Raw genomic sequence first — 24,414 nt, 5'->3', positions numbered from 1 at the left:
ATGTGACCTCCCTCGTGAGTTCCCAGAGGTCGACCCGTATTATTTCGTACGCACTATTATATGCGGAGAATCTGATTCGTGGATTCTGAGGGGAACCTGAGTTCGGGGGTTTCCCCTTTATAGAGGGCGTGTGTCAAATCTCCTGAGCGGTGCCGTATACTGTATAATACGGCTCTGCTCCTGAGTACATGACGCTTACAAAATGATGATGTTATAAAATGTCATGTGAAATCGTTTGCTTGTGATTTGTCTTTTGAGATTAAACTCGAATCGAACCACAAAATGGAATCACGAGTTGGTACCTAGCGTTGATTCAAGAAGTGGCGAAACAGAACGCAGATTCATGCATGAAGAACCCAATAGGACATGCACCTACCAAGACTTAGACTTGAATCAAACAAAGGAAAATAATAGAATGATAACATGTCATTTTATTTCTTTAAAACACGGGAAAAGGGATTATCGCTATGGTTATGACTGTAATTATCATTATCAACCATGATTATCATTTTGATCCTATCATTATTGCTACTATTATGATTATCATTGTGTATGATATGATGATGAAGATTAGTATTAGTATCATTAGCATCATTATTATCATCATTATCATCACCATCATCCCCCGGGCCATCATAATTATTATCATCATCGTCGTCAACAGCAGCATCTTAATAATCACAGTCATTACCATCACTCCTTCGTTCTTATCATCATTATCATCACTGAGATTCTGGTGACAATGCGTCACATCATTATAAAATACGTTACTGTATCATCATTCGTCTCAGTTAACATCATAATCATCACGAGTCCTTGCAGAACACTCTTGTCATTATTCACCCGTACTCTATTGATGCCTGCCATATATCCAATCAAGTCAAGTGAAGACAAGTTGTTTTATTTTATCTCCAACAAACTGAGGATAAAATGAAATACATCCTCCTGAAATGTATGAAATAATGGTATGAATCTCTCGAGAGAAGAAAAATAATAACTACCATAAAAGTATTAAAATAATAGAACATTAAATGATAACTTCATCGGTGTGTAGAATAGTGTCCAAACAGGAAATGAATCTGATTCAAAGCTCATTGACGTTACCGTATGATTTTAATGGAGTAAATCAATCATCTAATATCGCTATACTTTATTGTTATGCTGTATATCAAGGCTGCAGAAGTTTCATAAAAGTGAGACGCTTTGTGCACAAACAAAAAAAGGCAATGAAAGTCATAAATCCCATCAACCCAATGTTGTTCGAAGTCTGCATATTATATACAATGCAATTCGGGCATGGCGTAATAGATTAGTATCTAGTTCGCCAGCACATTGACATTTAGTGCAAAATATTCTACAGTCATGACAGTGTATATTAACGAAGACAATAGACAGAAAACTTGCGTGAGGCTAGCCCCAAACAGCAACAACTGTGTACCGGTGGTGCATTCTTACCATTGATATGCATTGCGCATGTATGGAGGGTGGGTGGGAATATTTTGATTGTCACTCGTTCCTGTAGAGGAAAAAAATAATATCCATGAATTTAAACAGGTAAAGCGGACCACACAATGCCGCAAAAGTAACGTTTTTCAGCGAAAAAGTCGTGGTTAACAAGCTAGATTGTATGTGTATTCAAGTACATGTACTGCAGTCTTTGATGTTGCTAACGTGTTGTATAATATATTCAATAGACCGTTTTTTTTTTTCATTCTATTTTATGGATTTTTTTTCGTCCTGATGTGAGGAGCTATCTAACATTATACATTAAAATGCTTTGCAATATTTTGAATCCGGTTTGTTTATATTAGTTGCTGCTACCTCGAGTAGTTGTCGAGCAAACAGTATTTCAGGTTGTAAGGAAGACTGTTGAATAATGCTACGAGTGTGTAGTAAACCGGGCCATCAACAAGCTGTTGCTGTAAGAACAGAATCATTCTTTCTTATACAAATAGTCCGCTCTGAATGCAAAATTATGCATTAGGCTTACTGTGGATGTTTTCGGTCAGTGGATAGGACATGGGTCCTAATACTTAGACCATTCAAATTCCGTACATGCCTTCATCACAAACGTTGCCCGAAACAACCACAGAGCTTGCCCTTATTTATAAACGTAGTTCCACTTTGTGCATGAACGGACGGGAGGGAGAGAGAGAGAAAAAAATCATTTATTCTTGTGAAAACAAGTTTGTTGCTTTTAAACTCACTGAGATAATTAGGTGATCCGTATAAATGATGCTAGTTGTTAGCACATCCACCTGACAACAACAAATCGATCTTTCAATCCTCGTATATCTCTCAATAATAACATACTACTCGTGTATATCTTTATAATGAATGCCCTCAATGCAGAAAAATAAGAACAATTATGCTTTCCCGAATGATAATAATAAAAGGGCAATAATATGGTCACCTGGTAAACGCAAGTTCATTCTCTGTGTGAACAATATGTCATTCTATAGTGACGTCGGGTACGCTTGCGCATTAGGTCGCTTTGAAAGCGAGTGAAGTGTAAACGGTTTATAGTGACCTCGTCTACAGCCACTCTGTCTATTTTCCAATTGGTCTACAGGCAAATCGTCTATTACCGATTCGTCTAATACCCATTTGGTCTACAACTTGTTTTGTCTAGTACACATATTGTCTAATAGTCACTTTGCCCATTTTCGTACTGTCTGATACCCAACTCGTCTAAGGAGCATTTCGTCTACTGAGCAATTGATCTAATAGCCAAGTCGTCTACATACTCACAATGTCTACTTGTCATGTTGTCTAATATCCATTTCGCCTGCTGCCACTTTGTCTACTCCCACCTCGTCTACAAGTCATCTCGTCTACATTCACTTTGTCTAGTTATCATATCGTCCAACCCTTAGTTCGTCTGTACTCAACATGGTCTATACCCATCTGGTCTACACCCAACTGGTCTACACCCAACTGGTCTATTCCCAACTGGTCTACTCCCAACTGGTCTATACCCAATTGGTCTACTCCCAACTGGTCTACTCCCATCTGGTCTACTCCCAACTCGTCTACTCCCAACTCATCTACTCCCATCTGGTCTACTCCCAACTCGTCTATACCCAATATTGATCTACTCCCAACTGGTATACTCTCAGCAATTTACCCAAACTGATCATTCCCATCTGGTCATGCTTATAATGAATATACTACTTTGTCTAGTGTCCAGTCCGTCTCACTGTCGATATAAAAACAAAGGTGAATGGATGGAGTGTTGAAGTTTGGATATATAAATGCTGCATGATTGCTTCTGACTATAAATTACACATCCAGCACAAATGTAACACAGCTAGTTTTTCACACTGTGACATTATTTCTTTTTTATAAAAAGTAATAAAATTGTCATAATTAGAACAAAAAATTTAAACCAAATGGGGGCACCAAGAGTGTTCAAGCTATCTCAGTAGGAAAGGAAACTGGATGAAGTAGACTTAAGGAGTTTGGAGTAGACAAAAAAAAAAATATATATATATAACAAGTAGACCAGTTGGGAGTAGACCAGTTGGGAGTAGACCAGTTGGGTGTAGACCAGTCGGGAGTAGACCAGTTGGGAGTAGACCAGTTGGGAGTAGACCAGTTGGGAGTAGACTAACTGGTTATTAGACTAATTGAGTATTAGACAAGGTGGATGTAGACCAATTTTTTTATTGGCTATTAGACAAAATGAGCTGTAGACTATTTCATTCATAGACCTAATGATTAATAGACGAAATGGTCGATAGACATAATGGGTATTAGACGAAATGTGACTTAGACAAATTAGAGATTAGATTAAATGGTTAGTAGACGAAATGGCAATTAGACTAATTGGCATTTAGACAAAATGGTTGGTGGACGAGTTGGTAGTAGACGAAGCGAGTTTAGACGAGATGGCATTAGACTAGGTGAACAGTGGACAGTGTGGTTGTAGACGAGGTGCCAGTTTACCGTGTAAACCCAAATGAGAGGAAAAAAAAAAAACCCGGAGAGGTCATGATGAAAATTAAGCACATATCCTGCAAACTAGCTTGTTTGACAGTTGTAAATTTCTTCCAGACTGAGTGTGATTTCCATTTTAATGGACGACTGGACACACAAAATAAAGACCTGACATGGCATTTTAGACGAATTTCAATGACTTAAAAACCAAACCAAACGTCCGTAAAGCTCTCTCATTCCACTCTATCTCGCAAAATGAATGTTTTTCAAAATGCATCATGAAACAATGTCTTGCCTAAAACATAGACTTGAAGAGTTTGTTTGAAAAAAACCGATAAGTCCATTTTTGAAGATTTTGAAGTACGGTCTCTGTCATAAAGTACAAAATAACACCTTTGAAATGATATATTGGTCATTACATATAAAGGTACATTTTTGAAGTTATGGTCAACAGAAGAAAATTTTTTCTTATTATTCTCCCTATTTTTCTTGACCTTTAATCGCAAATATCTCAATTTGACAAATATGGACTTATCGGTTTTTGCAAACAAACTCTTCACTTGCAGGCGTAGCCTACATGTATACCAAGTATTATTAACTATAACAAATTAGTCGAAACATGTGTTCAGACTGGTGGGAAGTTCAGCCCTGTGATTTCACAACATATAATGTAATTAAGTTTGTGTTACATTTCGATAAGGGCAAACAGAGCTAGATCCATGCTGAGGGCACAATAAAAAAACACTGCTGTAGCCTTGCGTATAAACGAACGGTTGAAGTCGATGTATAATAGCTGATATGGAGGAACCGTGTGACGCTATAGTGGCTATTACGACGAACTGTAGGAGTCCCTAGTTGCGGCGGTTGGTGCCCTAGGTATATCCTCGATACTGTAATGCCACTGAACCAGTGGTTCAAGCTTGTTAAACATAGCCATTCCTTTCTCATCAGCCATACAAAACATATAATAATACAAATGCATTTAAAACATTTTACACTGCATTACTATGCCTAGTTTAATTTGCGTTAATGCCCATAAAGTTTACAATGTGACAATCGTCGATCATTAATCATTATGTGAAGTGTATTCCTCTCTCCTATCAGTGGTCTGATTGATCACTTGAATATACTGCACGCTCCGTGAAAATAAAAGTTTGTGATCCCATCGTTTTCTCTGCACTTGCGTCCTCAAGACAAGTAGGTCTACGTGGTTGTAATATTCAATGTACATAATGTATGCTCTGTTTCTGTGCCCATGCGTAAATCAGGGTACCTGGTATAGGAATTCAACTGGCTGGAATTCGGTGTGCCACGAAAATGGAATTCTGGCTAGATGCTCTTATTCAGGAAAGGTGCTCTTGTTCATGATGGGGTTTCAGGATTAGTGTTATCAGCAACTTTTTTCCTACACTTTTTTTTCACGAGTAGGGTATGGTTGGCAAGCAACCACTCATGGAGTGGAAAACTATGTAGGGGCCTATTATCTCAGATCATTATACAAATGGTAATCGCAAAAAAAAAGGGGGGGGGGGGAGGGGGAACATATAGAGATGAGGGTTCAACGACCAAAGCACAGTCCCTCTTCGGGAAACCGATCACAGCGCAAACTATCGGGCCACCTGAAGCCGAATTTCTTCATCATCGACCTGCAACCTCGGCGGGCGCGTTTACAGAAGGACTGGCACGGCGGGATGATCACTCCCAGAACGTTGCAGACAGGAAAGTGCACGGAGCAGAGGAAGAGCTGGAGATGTTTTGAACACTGTATTTTCACGAGCGGGTAGAACTGCTGAATGGCTACCATAGCCTCCACCTGCGACTCGTGGCCCAGTAGGTTAGGAAGGAAGGTCATGTTGTAGGGAATATCCATGCACATTGGAGCTTCGATGGTCTCGCAGAATTGCTCGTGGGATGAACCCGCAGTGAAGTACTCGCCTTCGCTGCTCTGGCAATGAATCTGCCTCAGACTGGACGTCGAGAGAAGTAGCAGCACTAGCCAAAGCCAAGCGGAGACCCGCCGTCCGTTTCGGTTGGTCGTCAACATCATTCCCCGCTCCACTAAGAGCTATATTAAACAACTCTTTGCAGTAGAACCACACGAATTCTGTAATGTTTGATGAATTTCGTAGAGGCTTAATTTTGTGAGGTGGCGGGAAAACGAGGTAACTGCGTATATAAACGACTCGAATAAAAGTCAGAACATTCAGCCGAAGAAGTGTTCAAGGCAGATAACAGATACACTGGACGGTCACGACTTCATTAAGTGTTCGTACTAGCCACACATTATTTATAATAAACTGGAGCTTTAAAGACTAATGTATACTCTGTGGAGGTCGTTCTGTGAGGAGGAAAATTCTCCATTGGACGCTTACCGCAAGAAAAAAAAAAGTAGGTTTGTTGTACTGTAAAGAACACTCGAAACACTTAACTAAAAAAAAAAAAAAACCAAAACATGCAGGTTGCCGAAAGCGCCTTACACGATTCAAGTGGAAACGGAACAGTGTTTGTGGCCTTCGTCAACACTTGAAATACGGCAGAGTGCAAATCATATACTACCTGGCCAAAATTGTAAAGAAATAAATCAGTCTTTAATGGGAAATTCGACCAGCCATTAACGGTAAAGTACCAGAACGCGAGAGAGGAAATCGTGGGTGTAATTAACTCGACAATACGCAATATTTAACTTCGTTCGTCTCCCTTCCCTTGTATCTCTTGACCTTTACAAAGCCCGCAGAATTTGTAAATGCACACATGTACCAGATACAGTGAGAGGTAGATTTTGCATTTGTCTTCACTTTTGATCTCCGTTAATTCCTATTTATATAGACTGTTTTTGACTTCACATCGTCTGTAAAGAAGACAGCTGTTGAGTATTAAAAGTTTCATACATGTCAAAGATAAGTCGTAGCACACACACACACACACACACACACACACACACACACACACACACACATTCACACACAAGTGGATACAATACAAAGGAAACTCCCTAATATAAAGTGAAGGTAGGGACCAAGTCATTCTTTCTATGATAGACACTCACATTTGCACAAACATAATTATAATAACAATTTTGTTTAATTGTTTTGTTTTTACAGCCAATCTCAGAGAGTACAGAAAAACATTGATCTGTATGGAAGGAAAATCTTGTTACATCAGCGTACTCCATCATTATAGAGTTTCCCCTACGCCCTTGATTTAAACAGTTTATGTATTTGCCTACGTACGGGTCCTCAGTTATCTGATGAAATAATATACTGATATGCAAAGAGTGACGGATTAATCACTGCACAGAGGGCTGTTACAAAAATTCTCTTAATACAAGTATACTCACTTGTTCATCTAACTCTTCTGATTTTGACACAAAGAAAGTAAAAGACAAAATGTTACTAATATGTCAGAGAAAAAAAAAACATACTATGTGTTTCATGTAAGTTTAATCATTCTGCCGATTCCTTTCTAAACCAATGTTGTATCAGCATATCAATGCAGAGTTTGACTGCATAAAGAAGTGCAATTTTCAATAATAATATGCAAGTCCATCATCAGACAATGCAAAATGAAACATTTCAAGTGATACCTAATTACTTGTTGCATAACAAGGAATACTCTTGAGGTGGCAATATGAAATATCCTGTATTATCTTATCTTCTTTGCTTCTGAGCAGGTTTAAAGGGATGGTACAGTATTGGTGGAGATGAGAATTGGGCTTTTAACTTTTTGCGAGATACTAAGAAAACACTTATGATACAGTACAGAGCATACCATTTTAAGAGGAATTCAAAGTTAATTTGATGAAAATCGGGTTTGGAATGACTGAAACATCTAAAAACAAAGTAAAACAAAGCGATAGTAATAAAGTGTGGTTCCCACACTTTATTAGAATTGCTCTTTTTGGGATATCTCAGCCATTTCAAAGCCAATTTTAATCAAATACACATTTAATTCCTCATAGTATTACATGCTCTTTCATATTTCATAAGAGGTTTCTCATTATCTCACAAAAAAAAAAAAAAAAAATAGAAACCTGAAATTAGGTCTCAACCAAAACTGTAAGATCCTTTTAATCTCAAATATCTAAAATTGATCCCAGAATAAAACTCTTCAAATATATCAAAAAAAATCGGTCCATAGTACAAGTGAATATGACAGCTTTTTGATGCCATGATCCTTGTACTTCAAGAAAAGAAAGAAAAAAGTACATACGACCTTACCTTCATTTATTCAACTAAGAAATGATGCCAGTTAGAGGGAAGGGGAGGATGTGCAGTTACTTTTATTTTTAACGGATCCTGCTGATATTGTATGCTGTTGGATCAACCAAGCTTAGCAAGGCAATAATTCTTTGCACCTGGGTTTAAAAGGATGGCATACAGAAATGTAGTTTGGGTTGATGTGGGACTCGGGTTTTTAACTTTTTGCTAGATAATTAGAAACTGCTTATACAACATTAGGGACCATACAATTCCAGGAGAAATTTGAAGTTATTTGATGAAAATCGGATTTGAAATGGTTGCGAGAGCCAAAGTAAAACAAAGTGATAAGGTCTCACCCAATACAATGTATTAGGATCTCTTAGTTTTTTCATTTCACACTTTTTTGGGGGCACTTTTTTTTATATTTTGTACACATGATAAATTGAAAATTGTGAGCTGATGACATCATCAGCTCACCAATTGGCACATTCAAATGAAATATTTTATATCATATTCACCGCAGTGTTTTGCAGCAGGAAGCAAAGTTTCATCATTATTTTCCCAAATTTTCCTCCACTTATAATCAGACTTTTACTGTTTTGCTTTAATGCATAACATTTCACTCTTTCTTTGAACAGACAAACTAGCCTTTCATTCCTGTTTTAGTAGAATAATTTATCAAATATACTATAGGGGTCCATGCTCATGCCATACAAACATCCTGTTTTACCTGCGGGATATCCAGACGTTGATATTGAAGTACAATCTACTGTTACTGTAGACTTTTGACAAGGCCTCGTGGCTGAAAATTGAGACTAACTCGGCTCACCGAGCACTGCGAGAAACGGGTGAACGCGAGAACGAGCGGCGCAACCACAACGCCTTTTGAAACCTGGGTTTTTTTCCCTAATGCCTCCCAATGAAGGCGAATACACACATATATTCACAAGTCAGATCACAGATGGTATGCTATTAAATGAGAACGTGTCAATGCTGCGCTGGCAATGCAGGCAGCTATGGATGAGCGAGCCGCCGACATGCACACTCATGCATATACCGTACATTAGATGTGACGACATGGTGAGCAGTGCAGTCGGTGATTGGCCGCTACCCTTTTTGGTAGCAGAATTGGCGAGAAACAAGGCTCAAGATAAGAAATTCATGTCAGGTTTCAAAAGGCTTGGTCTCGCATTCACCCATTCTCTCGTAGTTAGTTTCTTTTTCAGCCACGAGGCCTTGCCAAAAGGCTACGGTACTGTTACTGAGACTCTAGTGCATGGCAAGGCTGACCTCAATATTCTACCAGCCAATACAGTATGTTCATATATCAGCTTGAAATGGAAAGAGTTTCAAAAACAAGTTTTCACATGTTCCACCGAATGATTATCCTTCCTGTGAATAAAACCTAAAGCAATGAAGGATCAAGAAACATTCCTATTTGCTTCTATGACCTGAGAGGGTAGCATTGACTGACGAAAAATCTCTTGATACTTTGCATGATACTTTTAAGGCCCGTTTTCTGCAAAACGCTTTACATTTCTTAGGAAAGAAATCAGTAAGGCAAGTGTCATTTAGCCATAAATTTGTAATATACACTGTATTTAATTTCATATCCCTATCCACAGTTCACAGAGTACAATATCAATGTTGTGTTTTTGTTTTTTTCTGTTTCTAAAAATCCAATCCTACAATTGTCATTGATTACTCTATGCCTCTGAGATGTAGAATTAACTGCTCTACATGGGATTTAATACATGGTCACTTTACACTTTTGGCTGAACCCGCAGCTGCTAGAACATGAAAACTGCAACCCATGTATCCTCACTAGGGGAAGGCTTGACGTTATTCTTGTCTACCAATATTTAACCTTCATTTGAGAAAAAAAAAAAGTATGCCAATCATTTTCTGTCGACCATTCATCTCTGTTTCTTTCTTTTTTTCTTGTTTGGCAGGCACTTTGCTCTCCAATGAAAAAAAAAACCAACAAAATTGGCATTAAGAGCAGATTTCAGGTATTGCAGAAGGACATGTTAAAAACATTTCAGAGGGACAATCGCCCTCACTGCAACAAAGTTTGGCTGCCTGGATAGCAGCTTCCTCAGCAGACATGGAGAAGCATGAATAATAATGGACTGAGTGTTATCTGTACACATTGATGTTGCTTTCTGATGGGTGGTACAAAAGTGTAGTTGACAGGTACATATTGTATATATATATGCATGCAGACAAGCCCTTCAAAGTTTGAGAATTTCCCCTTCTTTTGTCAGATGAAAGATCCATCCAGTACACTCTGTCGTGAACACTTCGCTTCCATCGCGGGTCATTCCAGGTGTAGGTAGGCTCAACGAATACTTCAACTCCCTTCCTGTTGAGGAGAAGTATCGAGTAAACTTGGGCAAGTGTCTATGGGAAATGTCTGTTGCTGCGAAATCAACCCGTCCTGAACAGGTTAAAATAATGGTGATCATTAGATGGAGGCTGCTTACCATCCACCACAATTGCGCATTTAAAAAAAAAAAAAAAAAAAAAATCTGCCTTCTTGGATTGTTCAGTCCCAAGTAGGCAGTCATAATACGTCCCTTATGTACAAAATGGTCCGACTTGTTTTTATGTACACACAAACCAGGCACAAACTGTCTCTGGCTGCAGACTGTGAAAAGGCAAAGGCCAACGCTATAACAAAAGTGACGGAGCTTGTTTCTTCCCCGGCCACGCCTCCTTGGCATACTTCTTCTTCTTGGGACCCACAGGTCCCACTGCCACGGGGCCGGGGGCAGGGGCAATGTTTATGGCGGGCATGTGCCGGGCTGGCTCCACATCCGGTGCCAGATTGAGGGGCTTGAAGAGTCCGAGCGTGCTGCTGGCACCAAACGGGTTCATGCCCGTGGGCGACGTCGGTGTTGGCATCGAGCCCGAGTTGGGGTCATTGGCCGAGGAGGGCAGGTTGTCGTACAGGCTGGGACCATAGTTGAACCCTTGAAGAGACTTGACGGTGGTGTCCCCTGATGCAGATATCATGTCCTCAGTCTTCTTTTTCTGTTGGAAAATACCATTCATGTCTAGTCATTGCTTTACTTATTGCATGGTGGTCCCTTTCCAATAAATTGGAGAGCAATATTAGACAACATCATTTCCTTGAATGGAGCATATTGTATTCAATTAGTCAATGCTATGATAAACAAAATTTGTGGGCAGTTATTCTTTCATTTTCTCACAATGATATGCCGCAAAAAAAAAAAATATATATATAGATAGCAAACAAACTGGAAATGTGCAGTTTAACCTATTAAAAAAAAAAATCATAAACTACATATTAATACCTTTTATCTTACATTCATGATGTGTCTTTTGCCATGTAAACAGCTGAATATAGATAGATAATAAATTTCATCTTCTAAATCAACTTCAACTCCAATTAAGAATTTCTTTGCAACACATAGAACCCTGAAAAATCCGAACACATTATCAAAAAGTTGTCACCGTCTCTGAAAATATGCTAGACATTACTTACAATGAACATGAATTGACAATTGAGAATGCCTCTGAAAACAATTAAATGACCCTACTTAACTCTCATGAGTCTGCTCAAACATCCACACACGAGTTGAGGGAATAAATCTATACAGTGTAGCTTTACAGGGGTTGGTGTCGAGGGTCAAACACTGTTGTGAGGACTCACCTTAACTGGTATTACGGAAACCGACACAAGATTCCTGAATCGCCCCACAGAAGGGTCCACATCCTCTGCAGGAATAACAAGGATGATATGAACATTACACTCACATAATCAACACTACACTGACTGTAATTGCAGTCCATTGCAATCAACAGAAAAACAAATAACCAAACTTCAATGCCAAGTGACACATTTGGCAGTTAGGAGTTGGCGTCGTGGAGGATTAGCATTATTCATTTTGTCAACATAACATATTACATTGGTCTCCCCGAACACGTGTCACTGCTTGCTGTGCGAGGTTGCGATCTGATTTTTTTTTTCCTTTTTATGTAATACATTCTTACCATGACAATGCACTAATCGCCACTTACAGCTGTACGCGTACATATGCGCTGGTATCAGCCATGCTTATGTTCACCTCGCATATGTCGAAAAATCGCCTAAGTCCAAGGTCTTTTCAAGTTTCTCTTCTTTATATTCTATCGATTTGAATCCCTCACAAGTCAAAGTTTTTCTATAAAGTCAGAGCTATTTCTTCATTCCAAATAGATTTGACTTAAGCAAGGTTGACTGTCCTACTACATGAAAAAACTACTTCTACTCCTACTCCTACTACTACAACTACTACTACTGATAATATGATAATGCATAAAAATAACAATAAGAATAATAGATAATATTCATTTTGCACTAAATGCAAAAATTTATTTTGCATTGATACAGAACAAGTAGAGTTGAATCAAAATACAGAATTATGAACATTGTGTTATGTAAACAGCATAGGAAAGGAAACATGCCATGATCATCTGTCAAATTGTTCGAAAACTTTTTATCCTTCATTTGGTATTTCTCAGACATAGCTTTCCTTTACAGGTAAGGTACTATGGTACCAAATTTTCTGTCACCTCTTAAAATGTGGAAACAATGTAGCCATGACACAAGCCCAATTCAATTTGAATTATTCAAAAGAAGCCAACACCACAATCTTTGCAAACAGACTGACTGACACACAGACAGACCTTCTGATCAACCCACCGACAAACAGATTTCCATCTACATCCGCATCAAACTTTCCTTTGGTCTGAATGTAACAGCTCCTTGTGCCGACCCACATGCCTATAAGCCTTCTGATGCTTGAGTAGAGACTCCATCTCTTCATGCTTTTGGAGGGAGATCTCCCGCTTTGTGATCGTTTTCTAAAAATCTCTTGCTGTCCCACTAGAGTTTGAATTTCTCCCACTCTTTAACTGTTTGCCTCCCACTAAAGACACATTCTCCCAGCTTAAAGTTCCATCTTCTCCTGCCCAACATTTATATTTTGTCATGTACATGTATGAGTATGTTAAGGATTAAGGTTAAGATAGTACCAGACTAGAAATGTTGCTATGGTGACTGGTATGCCTCCGCCATAACGCATGGTTCTCCTAATATGTCTATAGTACAATGTCTTGACAATGTGTGATGACAGTTTCACATAATTGGTAAAATATCAAAATGTCACAAATGTGGTGAATGTTCACTTTCCTTCAACTAGGTTTAATTGGATGAATGGCTATATTGCCTAAGAGTGCAGGTATTTGGGGATTCGAGGATATTTACTTGACTTTTCACCCTTTTATAAGTTTAAATTAACCCTATTCTAACAGGGGGGAGGTCAATTTGACCCCCCCTCCACATTTCGTGCCGCGATTCCGCAACGCGCCAAGATTTAGCCGCGTCCTTTCATGACTTTTTTCTTTGAAGTCTCCCGCATATTTTGAGACCAAATTTGCGATGTCCGGGTACACCGTTCTGAAGTTACGTAATGTTTTGCATATGCATGTCAACCCGAAAATGGCTCAAGTTCATGATATCGTGTGCAAATCCAATGGTTAAGGCTCTTTGGTTAAATTGATATGAATTAGATTATTTCAACTTTTAACCATTGAAATTAATCAATTTCAATGTAGATAAGCTTGAAAAAGTGCCTGCAACAAATTTTGGCCAAAAAACAATAGAAAGCAAAAGGTAAAAAAAACAATGAAATACATAAGAAATTAACAAAACAATAAAACACAAAAGAAACTGATTATGATTGTGCTACTTTTTTACAAGAAAATTGTTCAATGTGTCTTGAGGAACTCTAACACAAAAATTTAGCAATCATTCAGTCTTTTTAATGGAGTTATACGTGAAAATATGATTTCATGCGTAAATTTTCATAATTAATTCACTAAAAATAGAAAATCAAAATTTTTCTTTTGTGTGATCATGTAATCTTGTAGTTGACATCCTACTCTATGTTCAGGCAAAATTTTGCGGTGATCGCGCGATTGGCGGGGTCTGAAGGGGGGGTCAAATTGACCCCCCCCCCCCCCCCCCCCCAGTAAGAACTTGGTCTCGAATAGCCCAGTCAGAATAGGGTTAAGGAAGAAGTGAAATTTAGCACTTTCACTTGTACTTTGACCTTTTGGCAAGAAACTTCAAAGAGAATCTCTAATGGGTAATACATGCATGCACTAAGTTTCAAGAAAAATCCTACATGCATTGCATAGAAAAGAGGGAAATAGTGAAATTTTGAGGATTGACCTTGATCTTTGACCCCTGCCCCATGACCGCTAAATTCCCTAGATTATCACTGCCAGTCAGTAAATGCATAGGTACTAAGTTTCATGAAGATACCTTGAACCATTTGTGAGATATGGAGAAAAACAAGGCAATCGCCAAATTGTGTCTCGCCCATTCGCGTACAAGGAATTAATATTTTTTAGAACTCCCAGAAGTTAATTGACCTGCTTATGACCTTTGACCTTGTGGTCACCTTCAACACCCTAAGGGACATTTACCATCCAAGTGTGGTCACAAACGGACAAAGGGATCAAAAGTAATGAGCCATAATCAAAACGCGCCATAAAAACTTAACATTGGGCCCTAAAAATTTGTTGACCCCTGTCTGTGACCTTTGACCTTGTGACGACCTTCACCTCCCCAAGGAACATCTTCCATCCAAGTTTGGTCACAAACGGACAAAGGGATCAAAAGTTATGAGCCATAAACGAAATGCGCCCTAAAAACTTAACATTGGGCCCTAAAAGTTTGTTGACCCCTGTCTGTAACCTTTGACCTTGTGGTTACCTTCAACTTCCCAAGAGACATCTACCATCATCCAAGTTTGATTGCCATTGTAGCAACATGTGCTGAGTTACGTGTGATAAGAGAGTCTTGCAAGTAAACTTTAACGTATGACCTCAAATGACCTTTGACCTTATCATGTGACCTCTTACTGCACTATAACATGAAGGTACCCCAGTGCATCCATCACCCAAGTTTGATTGCCATTGTAGCAACATGTGTCGAGTTACATGTGATAAGAGAGTCTTGCAAGTAAACTTTAACGTATTACCTCAAATGACCTTTGACCTTATCCTGTGACCTCCAACGGCACCATAACATGAAGGTACCCCCAGTGCATCTATGACCCAAGTTAGGTTGTAATCCAAGCAACTTATGTGAAGTCATTTGTCAAAAGAGAGTCTTGCACATACTCTTTAATATATGACCTCAAATTACCTTTGACATCATCACATGACCTCTGACAACACCATAACATGAAGATACCCCTAGTGTTTCTATCACCCAAGTGTGGCTGCCATTGCTGTAACAGCTGCCAAGTTATGCATCATAAGAGAGTCTTGCAGGAAAACTTTAACATTTGTGACGGACGACGGATGACGGACGGACGACGGACGGACGACGGACGGACGCCATTTGGATCCCTTAGTCTCACCTTCACCTCCGGTGGGCGAGACAAAAAAGTGAAATTATAACATTTTCACTTGACCTTTGACCTGAAACTCATGACCCGAAATGCTCTCTGAAGAATCTTTATTTGGTAGTTAATGTATAAACTAAGTTTCAAGAAAATACCTTTAGGCACTGCACAGATATGGGGGAAATAGTGAAAATTTGAGCATTTGACCTTTGACCTTGATCATAATGTGCCCACAAGTTGAAAGGCAAAACTTTGCCTACTCATACATATACATGCCAAATTTCATTAGGATACCTCAAACAGTTTTTTAGTTAAACTGCCCACAAAATTGATCACGGACAGAAAGACGAACTGACGGACGGACAACCCAAAGACATAATGCTTCCGGTGACACTTCGTAGTGGAGGCATAAAAATATCTGAGATAATAGTAATAATGATATTAATAATGTCTTCTTTATTTTAATCCAGAATAGCCTCTTCAGTGTTGCAACTGCTCTACTAGAGAGAGGGTCCTGCCATTATCATTGCCTAAGTATTGCCAGGTGCCATTCATACACCTGCGTAGAGGGGGACATGGTGGGTAAAAACAGCTTGTCTAAGGATATATAAAGCACTGGGTGGAAATCGAGCTCCGGTCCTCCAAATGAAGTCGTAAGCCTTATCCACTATGCCAAAGTACCTTAGAACCATTATAGCTTCCAGTATCCACTTTAGGGACTGGAACCCGGCTAAAAGGGACATCGTTATTCAAGCTTGTCACATGCTCTACAAGCACATAATCAATGTATTGTGTGCATGATCTCACAATAAAGAGTATCCCGTTTGTTGGGGTCAATGTGGGAAAATCTCCTGTTTAAGAGGAGCTTAGGGTGAGAGTCTCTCCTCCATGCATGTTCCAACCCTGTATCTCACCTGGATTGATGACTTCGTCTTCTTCTCCAAACGAGACATGCGAGTGCTTCCTCTTCCTCTTGGCCCGCTGCATCTCCCCCTGACTCTGAGTCTCCTCGAAGCCAATTGCGCCGATGCGCTTGTTGTGAGCCGTATTGAACTCTGTTAAATTCTGTTGCGGTTTCAGAAACGCAAAAGACAATACCAATGACATCTGTCATTCAAACAGGATTCTACATTGCACAGCATTATGATTAATGGCAAAACATAGTTCTGGTATTCCTGCAAAATTGTCAAATTTCGCTCCAAAATCTACACATATGCCTAGGAAATGTGTGGAATAACGTTGTAATAACAATAACATTGGGTGTTGACGAAAATGCGAAATATTACCCCAAAAAGTTGTTCCTCTGGATTGTACAGGGTTGTAATATGGGAGCACTTCGCGTTCTGGCTGACCGCAGTTATGGGCCGAGTTGATACAACGCGCGCATCAAACAACCTCTTTGGCGCGCCTACAAAATGAACATGCGCCTATGTGTAGAATATGGCGACAACAAACTGTGTATAAATTGTCTGAAATAGGGCCGAGTTGTCCCTGAGACGAAGTTAACCTGGATCCTTCTGGAATAAAAGTCAGTATACCAACTTTTATTTTTGATCTCAAAATACTCCGAAACAACTCATCACCGCAGCAAATCACTTCAGCCAGGGAAGTTTCTTGGTAGACTCTTTCGGTATATCACAAGCAAATATGAAATTATGCAAGAGGTGTTCTCAAACCTTTGAATACCAGAAATATGTTTTCACTTTAAACAAAAGGGTAAGGTTTAGGGTTAGAACAAAAGCATGTTGGCACGGTAGATCCATCTCCTTTCCATGCTACGATTAATGTAAAATAAAATCAGACAAACAGAACTGTAGGGGATTTGATCAAGACTACATGTAAAATAAGAAAATCAAAGAATGTTTATTTGCATGTTATTGTGCTATGAATTGGTCTGCGGGCTTACAATGCCATTTACCACTCCACACTCAATGACTATGATTGCTCACAGGTCACCTACTACAGTGCACTCCCATTTTAACAAACCCAGTTTAACTGAAATACTCATTCGGATGAAGTGAAAATTCAGGTCCAAAAATTCTCATCTAGATATTCTTATAAACTATAATGTACAACTATAATAAGATATCAATACAAAAAAAGAAGACAGCTGGTTCTGAGGACTTTCTTACACGGTAAATTCAAAAACATTTGCGGCACGAATTTGTTGCAAAGGAGCGGATAGCCTTTTCAGCTGCATGAGATTTGCACGAATCGCCTTTTGGCAGTCCTTGCATGGTGCAGACAAACACTTTCATGTGCATTATACTTTAATGAATTTTGGCTCCTAGCAAAAGTTTTATGCACACAAAAATTTATGGTTTTATGGTAATATAGGAGTCGCCTGCATCAGGAAAACTGAGAAAAGGGTCCTCTTACGTCCAGTTCATTCTCTTCCTCTGGCAGTCCTAGCAGCCCAGTGGAGATGTCCTCCTCCGTCTTGTCCATCACCTCCGCATCGGCTGACTTCATCGCCACGGTGATGGTCTGTGGCTTCTCCCGCAGGATGTAGGAGCGGGTGGAGGCCCCGAAGTGGATGATGCTGTCAATTGGGACCTGCTGGGGCTTGTTGGCTTCCAGACAGATAGAGCCTAGGAAGGTCCCATGTGCTTGAAAGGGAAAGAGCAAGACCCAGAGAAAGACCTTATACTTCAATATGGCACCACCAATGCATTGCAGTGTGTGCATATAATCCAGCTACTTTGGAGGCAAGGGTGGGGATATGGCTCAGTCGGTAACGCGTCTACCTTCACATCCAAGAGCACCAGGATTGAGTCCCCAAGTCTCACTGAATAATGTTGGGTGTAAGTATTCCATCCCCTCTAGTATAAACAGGCAAAAAACACTGTCTCTCAGAAAAGACATTAAACGGAGGTTCCGTGTGTGGATTAGCAACGGCACACATACGTAGAAGATAACGTCCTAATTAGGTGATCATACTCTCTCTCCAAACAATGAGAGACTTCTATATGATACTATATAAAAAGAAACCTGTTAAGTCGCAATTCAAATTAATGATTCCCATGTTGAGACTTTGCTTTTATGGCTATTGAATAATGAATTGCCCATAATTGACATGAAGAGACAATTATTACTCAGTGCTTCATCATGGCTAGTACAAGTACGTAAACACTGATTGAATTGTGTTTATTTAGGTCTATAAAGGGCAATTTGTCAGTCACTTGCAACTGTTTTAATAGTCCTTTGTCTAATTACTGTCCTGTACTCATTAGTGTTGATTGACGCTTCAAGTGCTACTATCATGTTCATACTGTAAAACAAGCCAACAGAAGTTTGCTGACACTGTTATTCTTCAACACGTATGCTGCCCACTACTGGTTTAAGATCAACATGCTGGCCCTAATATATTTATGGAACCTGTTTTTAAGACCCAAGTGTCAAACTTGTACCAGTGTTTCATGCAGCCAACATACATGTACTTACTGCTACCAAGGTCAACGATGAAAGACCTGTTGAGATGTTTGTGCCACAAGAGGGCGGCATGCACACGTGAGCATGAGGCATGGTCGAGGATAAAGTCACAGACTATTGAGTTGCGGCCAAAGAAGTAGCACTTCTTTTCATCAACCATCATTTTCTGAAATTGAATGAAAATACAGCACTGTAACGTCACAATTTTTTCTTTCTCTAGATTTCAAAGAATGCATGGAAAGAACAGCTATCTCTGAGTCTTACTACACATGCGGTCAACTTCTCATTACATTAAACTTAACAAATAATTATTTGACAAGCATAGTGTACAGTGTACTGTTAGGGCTATTTGGGATGGTGAAAGAAGATGTTGCCAGCCATTTTATTCGTCCCATATAGGCCCTTCTTTCAAGTCATATGTGACCCACTACAACAAAAGGATCCTAAAGTTGCTGACGGTTGAGACAAAAAAATTGAGTTTGAAGTCATATCATTAAAATCAGTCAAAACAATCGGTTTTGTGTTTTTTGCATAATTTCGTAGTCTAATGTTTTGTCTATTATCTGCCAAAATTTCACAGCTAAATGATTAAAGCAAAGGCAAGAAATCAGCGTTTTTTTGCGCCATGAATTTCTGACTTTAAACGTAACAGAAACATGTCCGAAGATTTGGATTCAGAGCTGCACCTACAATTGTAGACTCCCACCCTAGCAACAAGGGAGTGATCTTATTGGTCAGTGCGTGGCATTCTGCTTAGTGACTGGTCGTGCTTAGTGACTGGTCGTGCGTAGACCGCCTACGCTAAGCTTGAATGAACATCGCGGAGGTCGCTAGGAGCATGCCTTGTATTATCAAGCGGTGAAAACTGTCTCGCCTCCCCTTGATCATGATAGCGTCGGAAGGAAAACTTTGAAGGCGTTTTTCTCGAAACTCTGATTTCCTCAAGCACTTGACATGCACTTATATCATCGATATTTCTGCAACCGAGTACTTTTATGGGTTGTGCTATATAGAAATTAAAGTAGAAGAGTAAAGGAATAATGTCATGCCATTTTCAGAAAATTACCCTCCCCCGACTTTCGCATCCTTTTGTTGTACAGGAGTTGTAGCGGGTCACATATTTCCTATTTCTATTGCTCTGGCACAATTGCGATCAATGTTTCCAGGTTAGCATGCCTGTACAGTGACGGGGCGATCATTAACGGCCACCTGGAAACATTAGAGTGCACATTACTTGAATACGAGACCATTCTGAAGCAAATAATTTTCACACATGTACATGTACTCTTCAATGAATCCAACAAGGATTTGAACAATCATCCCCCAGCATTCCCACTGATCAGTTACTAGCCATCCCCTTCAAAGGAGACCTCTGGATGATTTTTAGATTTAACATTTGATCAACTATAAATTAGTTGAGGACAGAGTTTCAGAATTTGTGATAATTGGGATGAAGAATAAGAATATTTTCAAAATTTAGAACAAATTGCAATGAACAAGGATGATGACATGGCAGAGTCACCATAAGAGTGCATGAGTTGGGGCTCAAGGAAGCAGAACAAAAGAAGAAGGCATGCATAGATTATACACAGGTGAACTTGCAAGCAAGCGGTATTCACTGGAATTACACTGCTACATTTATGAAATATTTGAACCTCCTATGTCATCATCCTTGTTCAGTGTAATTTCTTAAAGATTTTTCAAAGTATTTTTTCTCTGCTCAAGAACCACAATAAATTCCACAAATCTATACATGGAGTTGTCGATTTATGTACTACATAATGTGAAATTATGAAAATCGTCTGGAATATCCCTTTAAAACTCTCATTCATTAACCAGGGTAAAGCTTAAATTGACACACCACTCCTGTGGCATTTACAATGTACACTGTACATGTATAACTCAAATCCTGCATGATTTAGCCAGTCATTTCAACCAATGGAATAGCTGCATTTTGCTTATAAGCCATTGGTGCAAAGTGTCTTTAGCATGCATGAGATTCTTCAAATAAGAGCTGTGCGGACTGGCTGGGATATTCATCACCAAACACTTTTAGCAACAGGCGGTAAGTCCAGGGCACAAGTTTTTACGATAAAGAAATTCAGCCAAGTCTTCAGCAAAGGTCCTTTGATTGGTTCCTGCGTTTTTCTCTGATGACTAGACTAGACTCCATCTCGCATGACAATCCATTCCTCACTTCTTTTTAATATAATTTTGTACAAGCAATATCAACCAGAAGATGAAGAACCTGAATCTCAAAGTACATTTGACATTCTTGCTACACCAATCCGTATGTTGCATGGGCCAACCTGGCTCAAAAGTGATTAGAGACTAAAAAGTTAGGAAAAGTCAGACTGATGGAGATTTTGCTCACCTCGATCATTTTGTTCTCCTTCATGACATCCAAGTGCAGACCTGCTGGAGCCTTTCCAGCCCTAGTGACACACAATGACAGAGTGGCACAGAATGAGTATTGAAAGAAATATATACAGTAGGGTTTACATGATCGAAATAAAAGAAATAGTACAATGAAAGTGAGTGGAAATGAGTTACAAACAAGGTAAAAGGGGAGAGGTTATAGACTGTGCTGTGACAACTGGGATCTCAGTTTGACTGAATTAACTTCCCGCAAATCTGCTCAAACCATCACTATGAGATATTGCACGTCTTCTTTTTCACATTGTCAAACTCCCACAAAGACATGTAGATCTACGACTGCAGTTCTGAGTACTATGTGAATTACTGGATTTCATGACTTTTACTATGGAGGTTTTACTTTACCTTGTGTTGTGATATTAAACATCCCCATGACATAGGTTCTAACGTTACAATCTACTGTATTTTCCCATACAGTATCAACACTACCCGATGCTGTTCTTTGCCGACTCTGACCCTCTCTCTCTTACGAGTCTTAATTGTTACCCAACTACTTTCTATACCCAGTTTGTGTGACAATCACAATGGTGCATTTGAGAGCTCTAGATCGCCTAGTGTAGTGAGGAGCCCGCACCTCGCCAGGGGCCTGAATACCGTCACCCTGTTAAAAATTGTTACGAGCGCACTGAACAATTATCTATGCCTGGGATTGTGTTCAGCACGCTTGAAACTTGGCAGAACTACCACAACCATTGACCGAAAGATCGGTCTGTATCTGTCCGTCAGGGAATGTTCCGCGGAGACTGCGTCTGGCTTCATGGATCCCCTGTCTACGGAGGACAGCGTTAATGGTAAGAGTCCTCCGGACAGACAGATCTTTCTGTCTACCACAACCAAGCAAGTTGTGGTGAAAACCGAAGAGTTTTTCGCGAAAATCTGAAATTTATAGTAGGAATACGTGTTGAAAGTATCATTACGGTCACCTGCACGCATCTTATACGTGTACATGTCTATGGGAGCCTCAGGGTCACCCGCACACATCTTTTACGTGCTTTGTCTATGGGAGCGCAGGTGACGAGTTGCGGGCCCCTTCCTTAGCGCACAGCTATTCCGCATCGTTCCCGTTTGACGACGATAGCTGCAAATTTCCATTATCAATCAGTGAACTTGAGTCTGAGATTCTAGCTTGGTTACATGTTCTATTGGAATCTTCAGCATTTTTCCTGTATGTGCGTAGGAATTCATAGAATTTCAGTGATGAAATGTGATTCAAAATATGCATAAACATTAACTATGACGAGGTGCGGGTCACCCAAGGGCCAAGTATCTCTAACTTGTTAAGTAGAATTCTAGGCCTAAAGTAGTTCTGGATCTTAGTAATAATCGTGACGTGGCTCTTCTTACATTTACATGCCAATGGTTACATCTTTTAGACCTCCACTACTGTAACACTATGTATGGAGTCTCCACTACAAGCTTAATCCCAATCGCCACGAACAGAAACTGTTATTGTTATAAATACTTGTTTATTCCAAGAACAATCATAGCACATAGACTGGAACTCACTCCCATCAACAGTTTCTCACACTACAAACCAGGACTCTTTTAAAGCAGCAACCCTACAATACATCCAGGAGCAAAGCAACTAACAATGTTAGACCCCACACTTGCACTTCTCTCTCCGCGCAATTTAACACCAGCGCACCCCCTGTCCGGTTGGAGCCTAAGGGGTGTTGGACAGTACATACGAAGAAGAAAGTTCAGCCGATTGCTGGTACCGGTACTGTACCACTACCAGTACGACGAGAGTAGGCCTACTCATACTCTCCCCTGCTGGCCAGCTACGGTTGCTGGGCATGGGGCCATATGGGGCTCGTCCTTGTCGGCGCCGCCGCTGCCGCGGCCGTTTACTGTGAGGATAAAACGCTGCGTGTACTGTAAAACCGCGGGTCCCACCGGCACAGTCTACTGCATGGTTTTCATGTGCCGAGCACTGTGCAGCACACTGCTAGTTACACACTGTCTGTAGAGTCTGCAAGCGAGATCAGACGCACTGCGCTACTTCAAGGGCTTTTTTTTTTCTCGGCATAACCAACAGCATTCTTGAGGATGACTGCACATTTTCGGCCACATTTTCATGATGTCAATTGCTACTGTTCCGCCAATATCACAACTACAACATACTCCCTTGAATGGATACAACCATTACGAAGACTTACCATGATGGGACATCAAAATTCGCCATGTTTCCAGATGTTGAATATTTTTCGACGCTTGTCGTCTGCTGCCATCTACGTTTCCGATCTTGATTTGCTCCTGACCTCGACATTTCCGAGGGAACAAATTGGCGGATCAAGGGAGGACCACACCCCCCCCCCCCCCCTGGCCCCCCTTTACATTTTGTTGAAACAAAAGAAATAAAACGAAAAAAAAAATATCGGGGAGGCGTCCCCCGGCCTTTACGGAATTCCTGGATCCGCTCTCAAGGGCGTCGGAAGTGGGAGGGGGGGGGGCAGGGGTGGCACTCCCCCCCCATACCAATTTTGGGGGCAAAACGAGTTTGTGCCCCCCCCCAAAAAAAAAGTGTCCCCCCGTAATAATCACTATTATTTAAAGGCCAAGATGAACAATAAAAATGTACCCTCTGTATGTTATAATCATGGATAGTCCTTCGCACTACATTTTTTTCACTATGTTTAATTGCCTAGAAATTTAAACGCGACTTTTGTACTCTGGGGTTTTTTTTGCACAAAAAGTCCATATCGCAGGAGGGGGATCCCCGCTCCCCCTGTTCGGTCGCTTCGCTTCCTTTGATCCCCGAAGGTCTCACGCCGTCAGAATAGATGTATCCCCGTATGTTCTAATCATAGTCCGCAGCACAATTTTTTCACTACGTTTAATTTTCCTGGAAATTTGCTTTTAAATGCTCTATAAGCGCGACTTTTGTACTGTTTTTACCAAAAGTCCCTACTATCCCCCCCTCAAAAACACCCTCTCCCAGCCGAGTCGCTTCGCTCCCTCACCGAGGATCTCACACCGTT

The 24,414-nt window shown here is 40.1% G+C and overlaps 2 protein-coding genes across 2 annotated transcripts; both read right to left on the bottom strand.

Moving 5' to 3' along the window:
- Nucleotides 1–5,497: 5,497 nt before the first annotated feature.
- LOC139720503 (frizzled-2-like) lies at nucleotides 5,498–5,983 on the bottom strand. Its single transcript, XM_071631857.1, has one exon. It carries the CDS (start codon nucleotides 5,981–5,983, stop codon nucleotides 5,498–5,500), a length of 486 nt encoding a protein of 161 aa, XP_071487958.1.
- A 4,828-nt stretch (nucleotides 5,984–10,811) lies between these two features.
- LOC139720416 (nuclear inhibitor of protein phosphatase 1-like) lies at nucleotides 10,812–23,620 on the bottom strand. The gene is made up of 7 exons (XM_071631777.1): nucleotides 23,593–23,620; nucleotides 21,372–21,432; nucleotides 19,010–19,163; nucleotides 17,945–18,174; nucleotides 16,480–16,630; nucleotides 11,818–11,882; nucleotides 10,812–11,174 (listed from the first exon to the last, which is right to left on the bottom strand). Exons 1-7 carry the CDS (start codon nucleotides 23,616–23,618, stop codon nucleotides 10,812–10,814), a joined length of 1,050 nt encoding a protein of 349 aa, XP_071487878.1. The 5' UTR covers nucleotides 23,619–23,620.
- Nucleotides 23,621–24,414: the final 794 nt, after the last annotated feature.

This window comes from Diadema antillarum, unplaced genomic scaffold, assembly GCF_040938485.1.
Source record: "Diadema antillarum isolate AM-2024a unplaced genomic scaffold, OU_Dant_1.0 scf00000128, whole genome shotgun sequence".
Classification (NCBI taxonomy): Eukaryota; Metazoa; Echinodermata; class Echinoidea; order Diadematoida; family Diadematidae; genus Diadema; species Diadema antillarum.
This window is presented reverse-complemented; position numbering and strand designations above follow the sequence as displayed.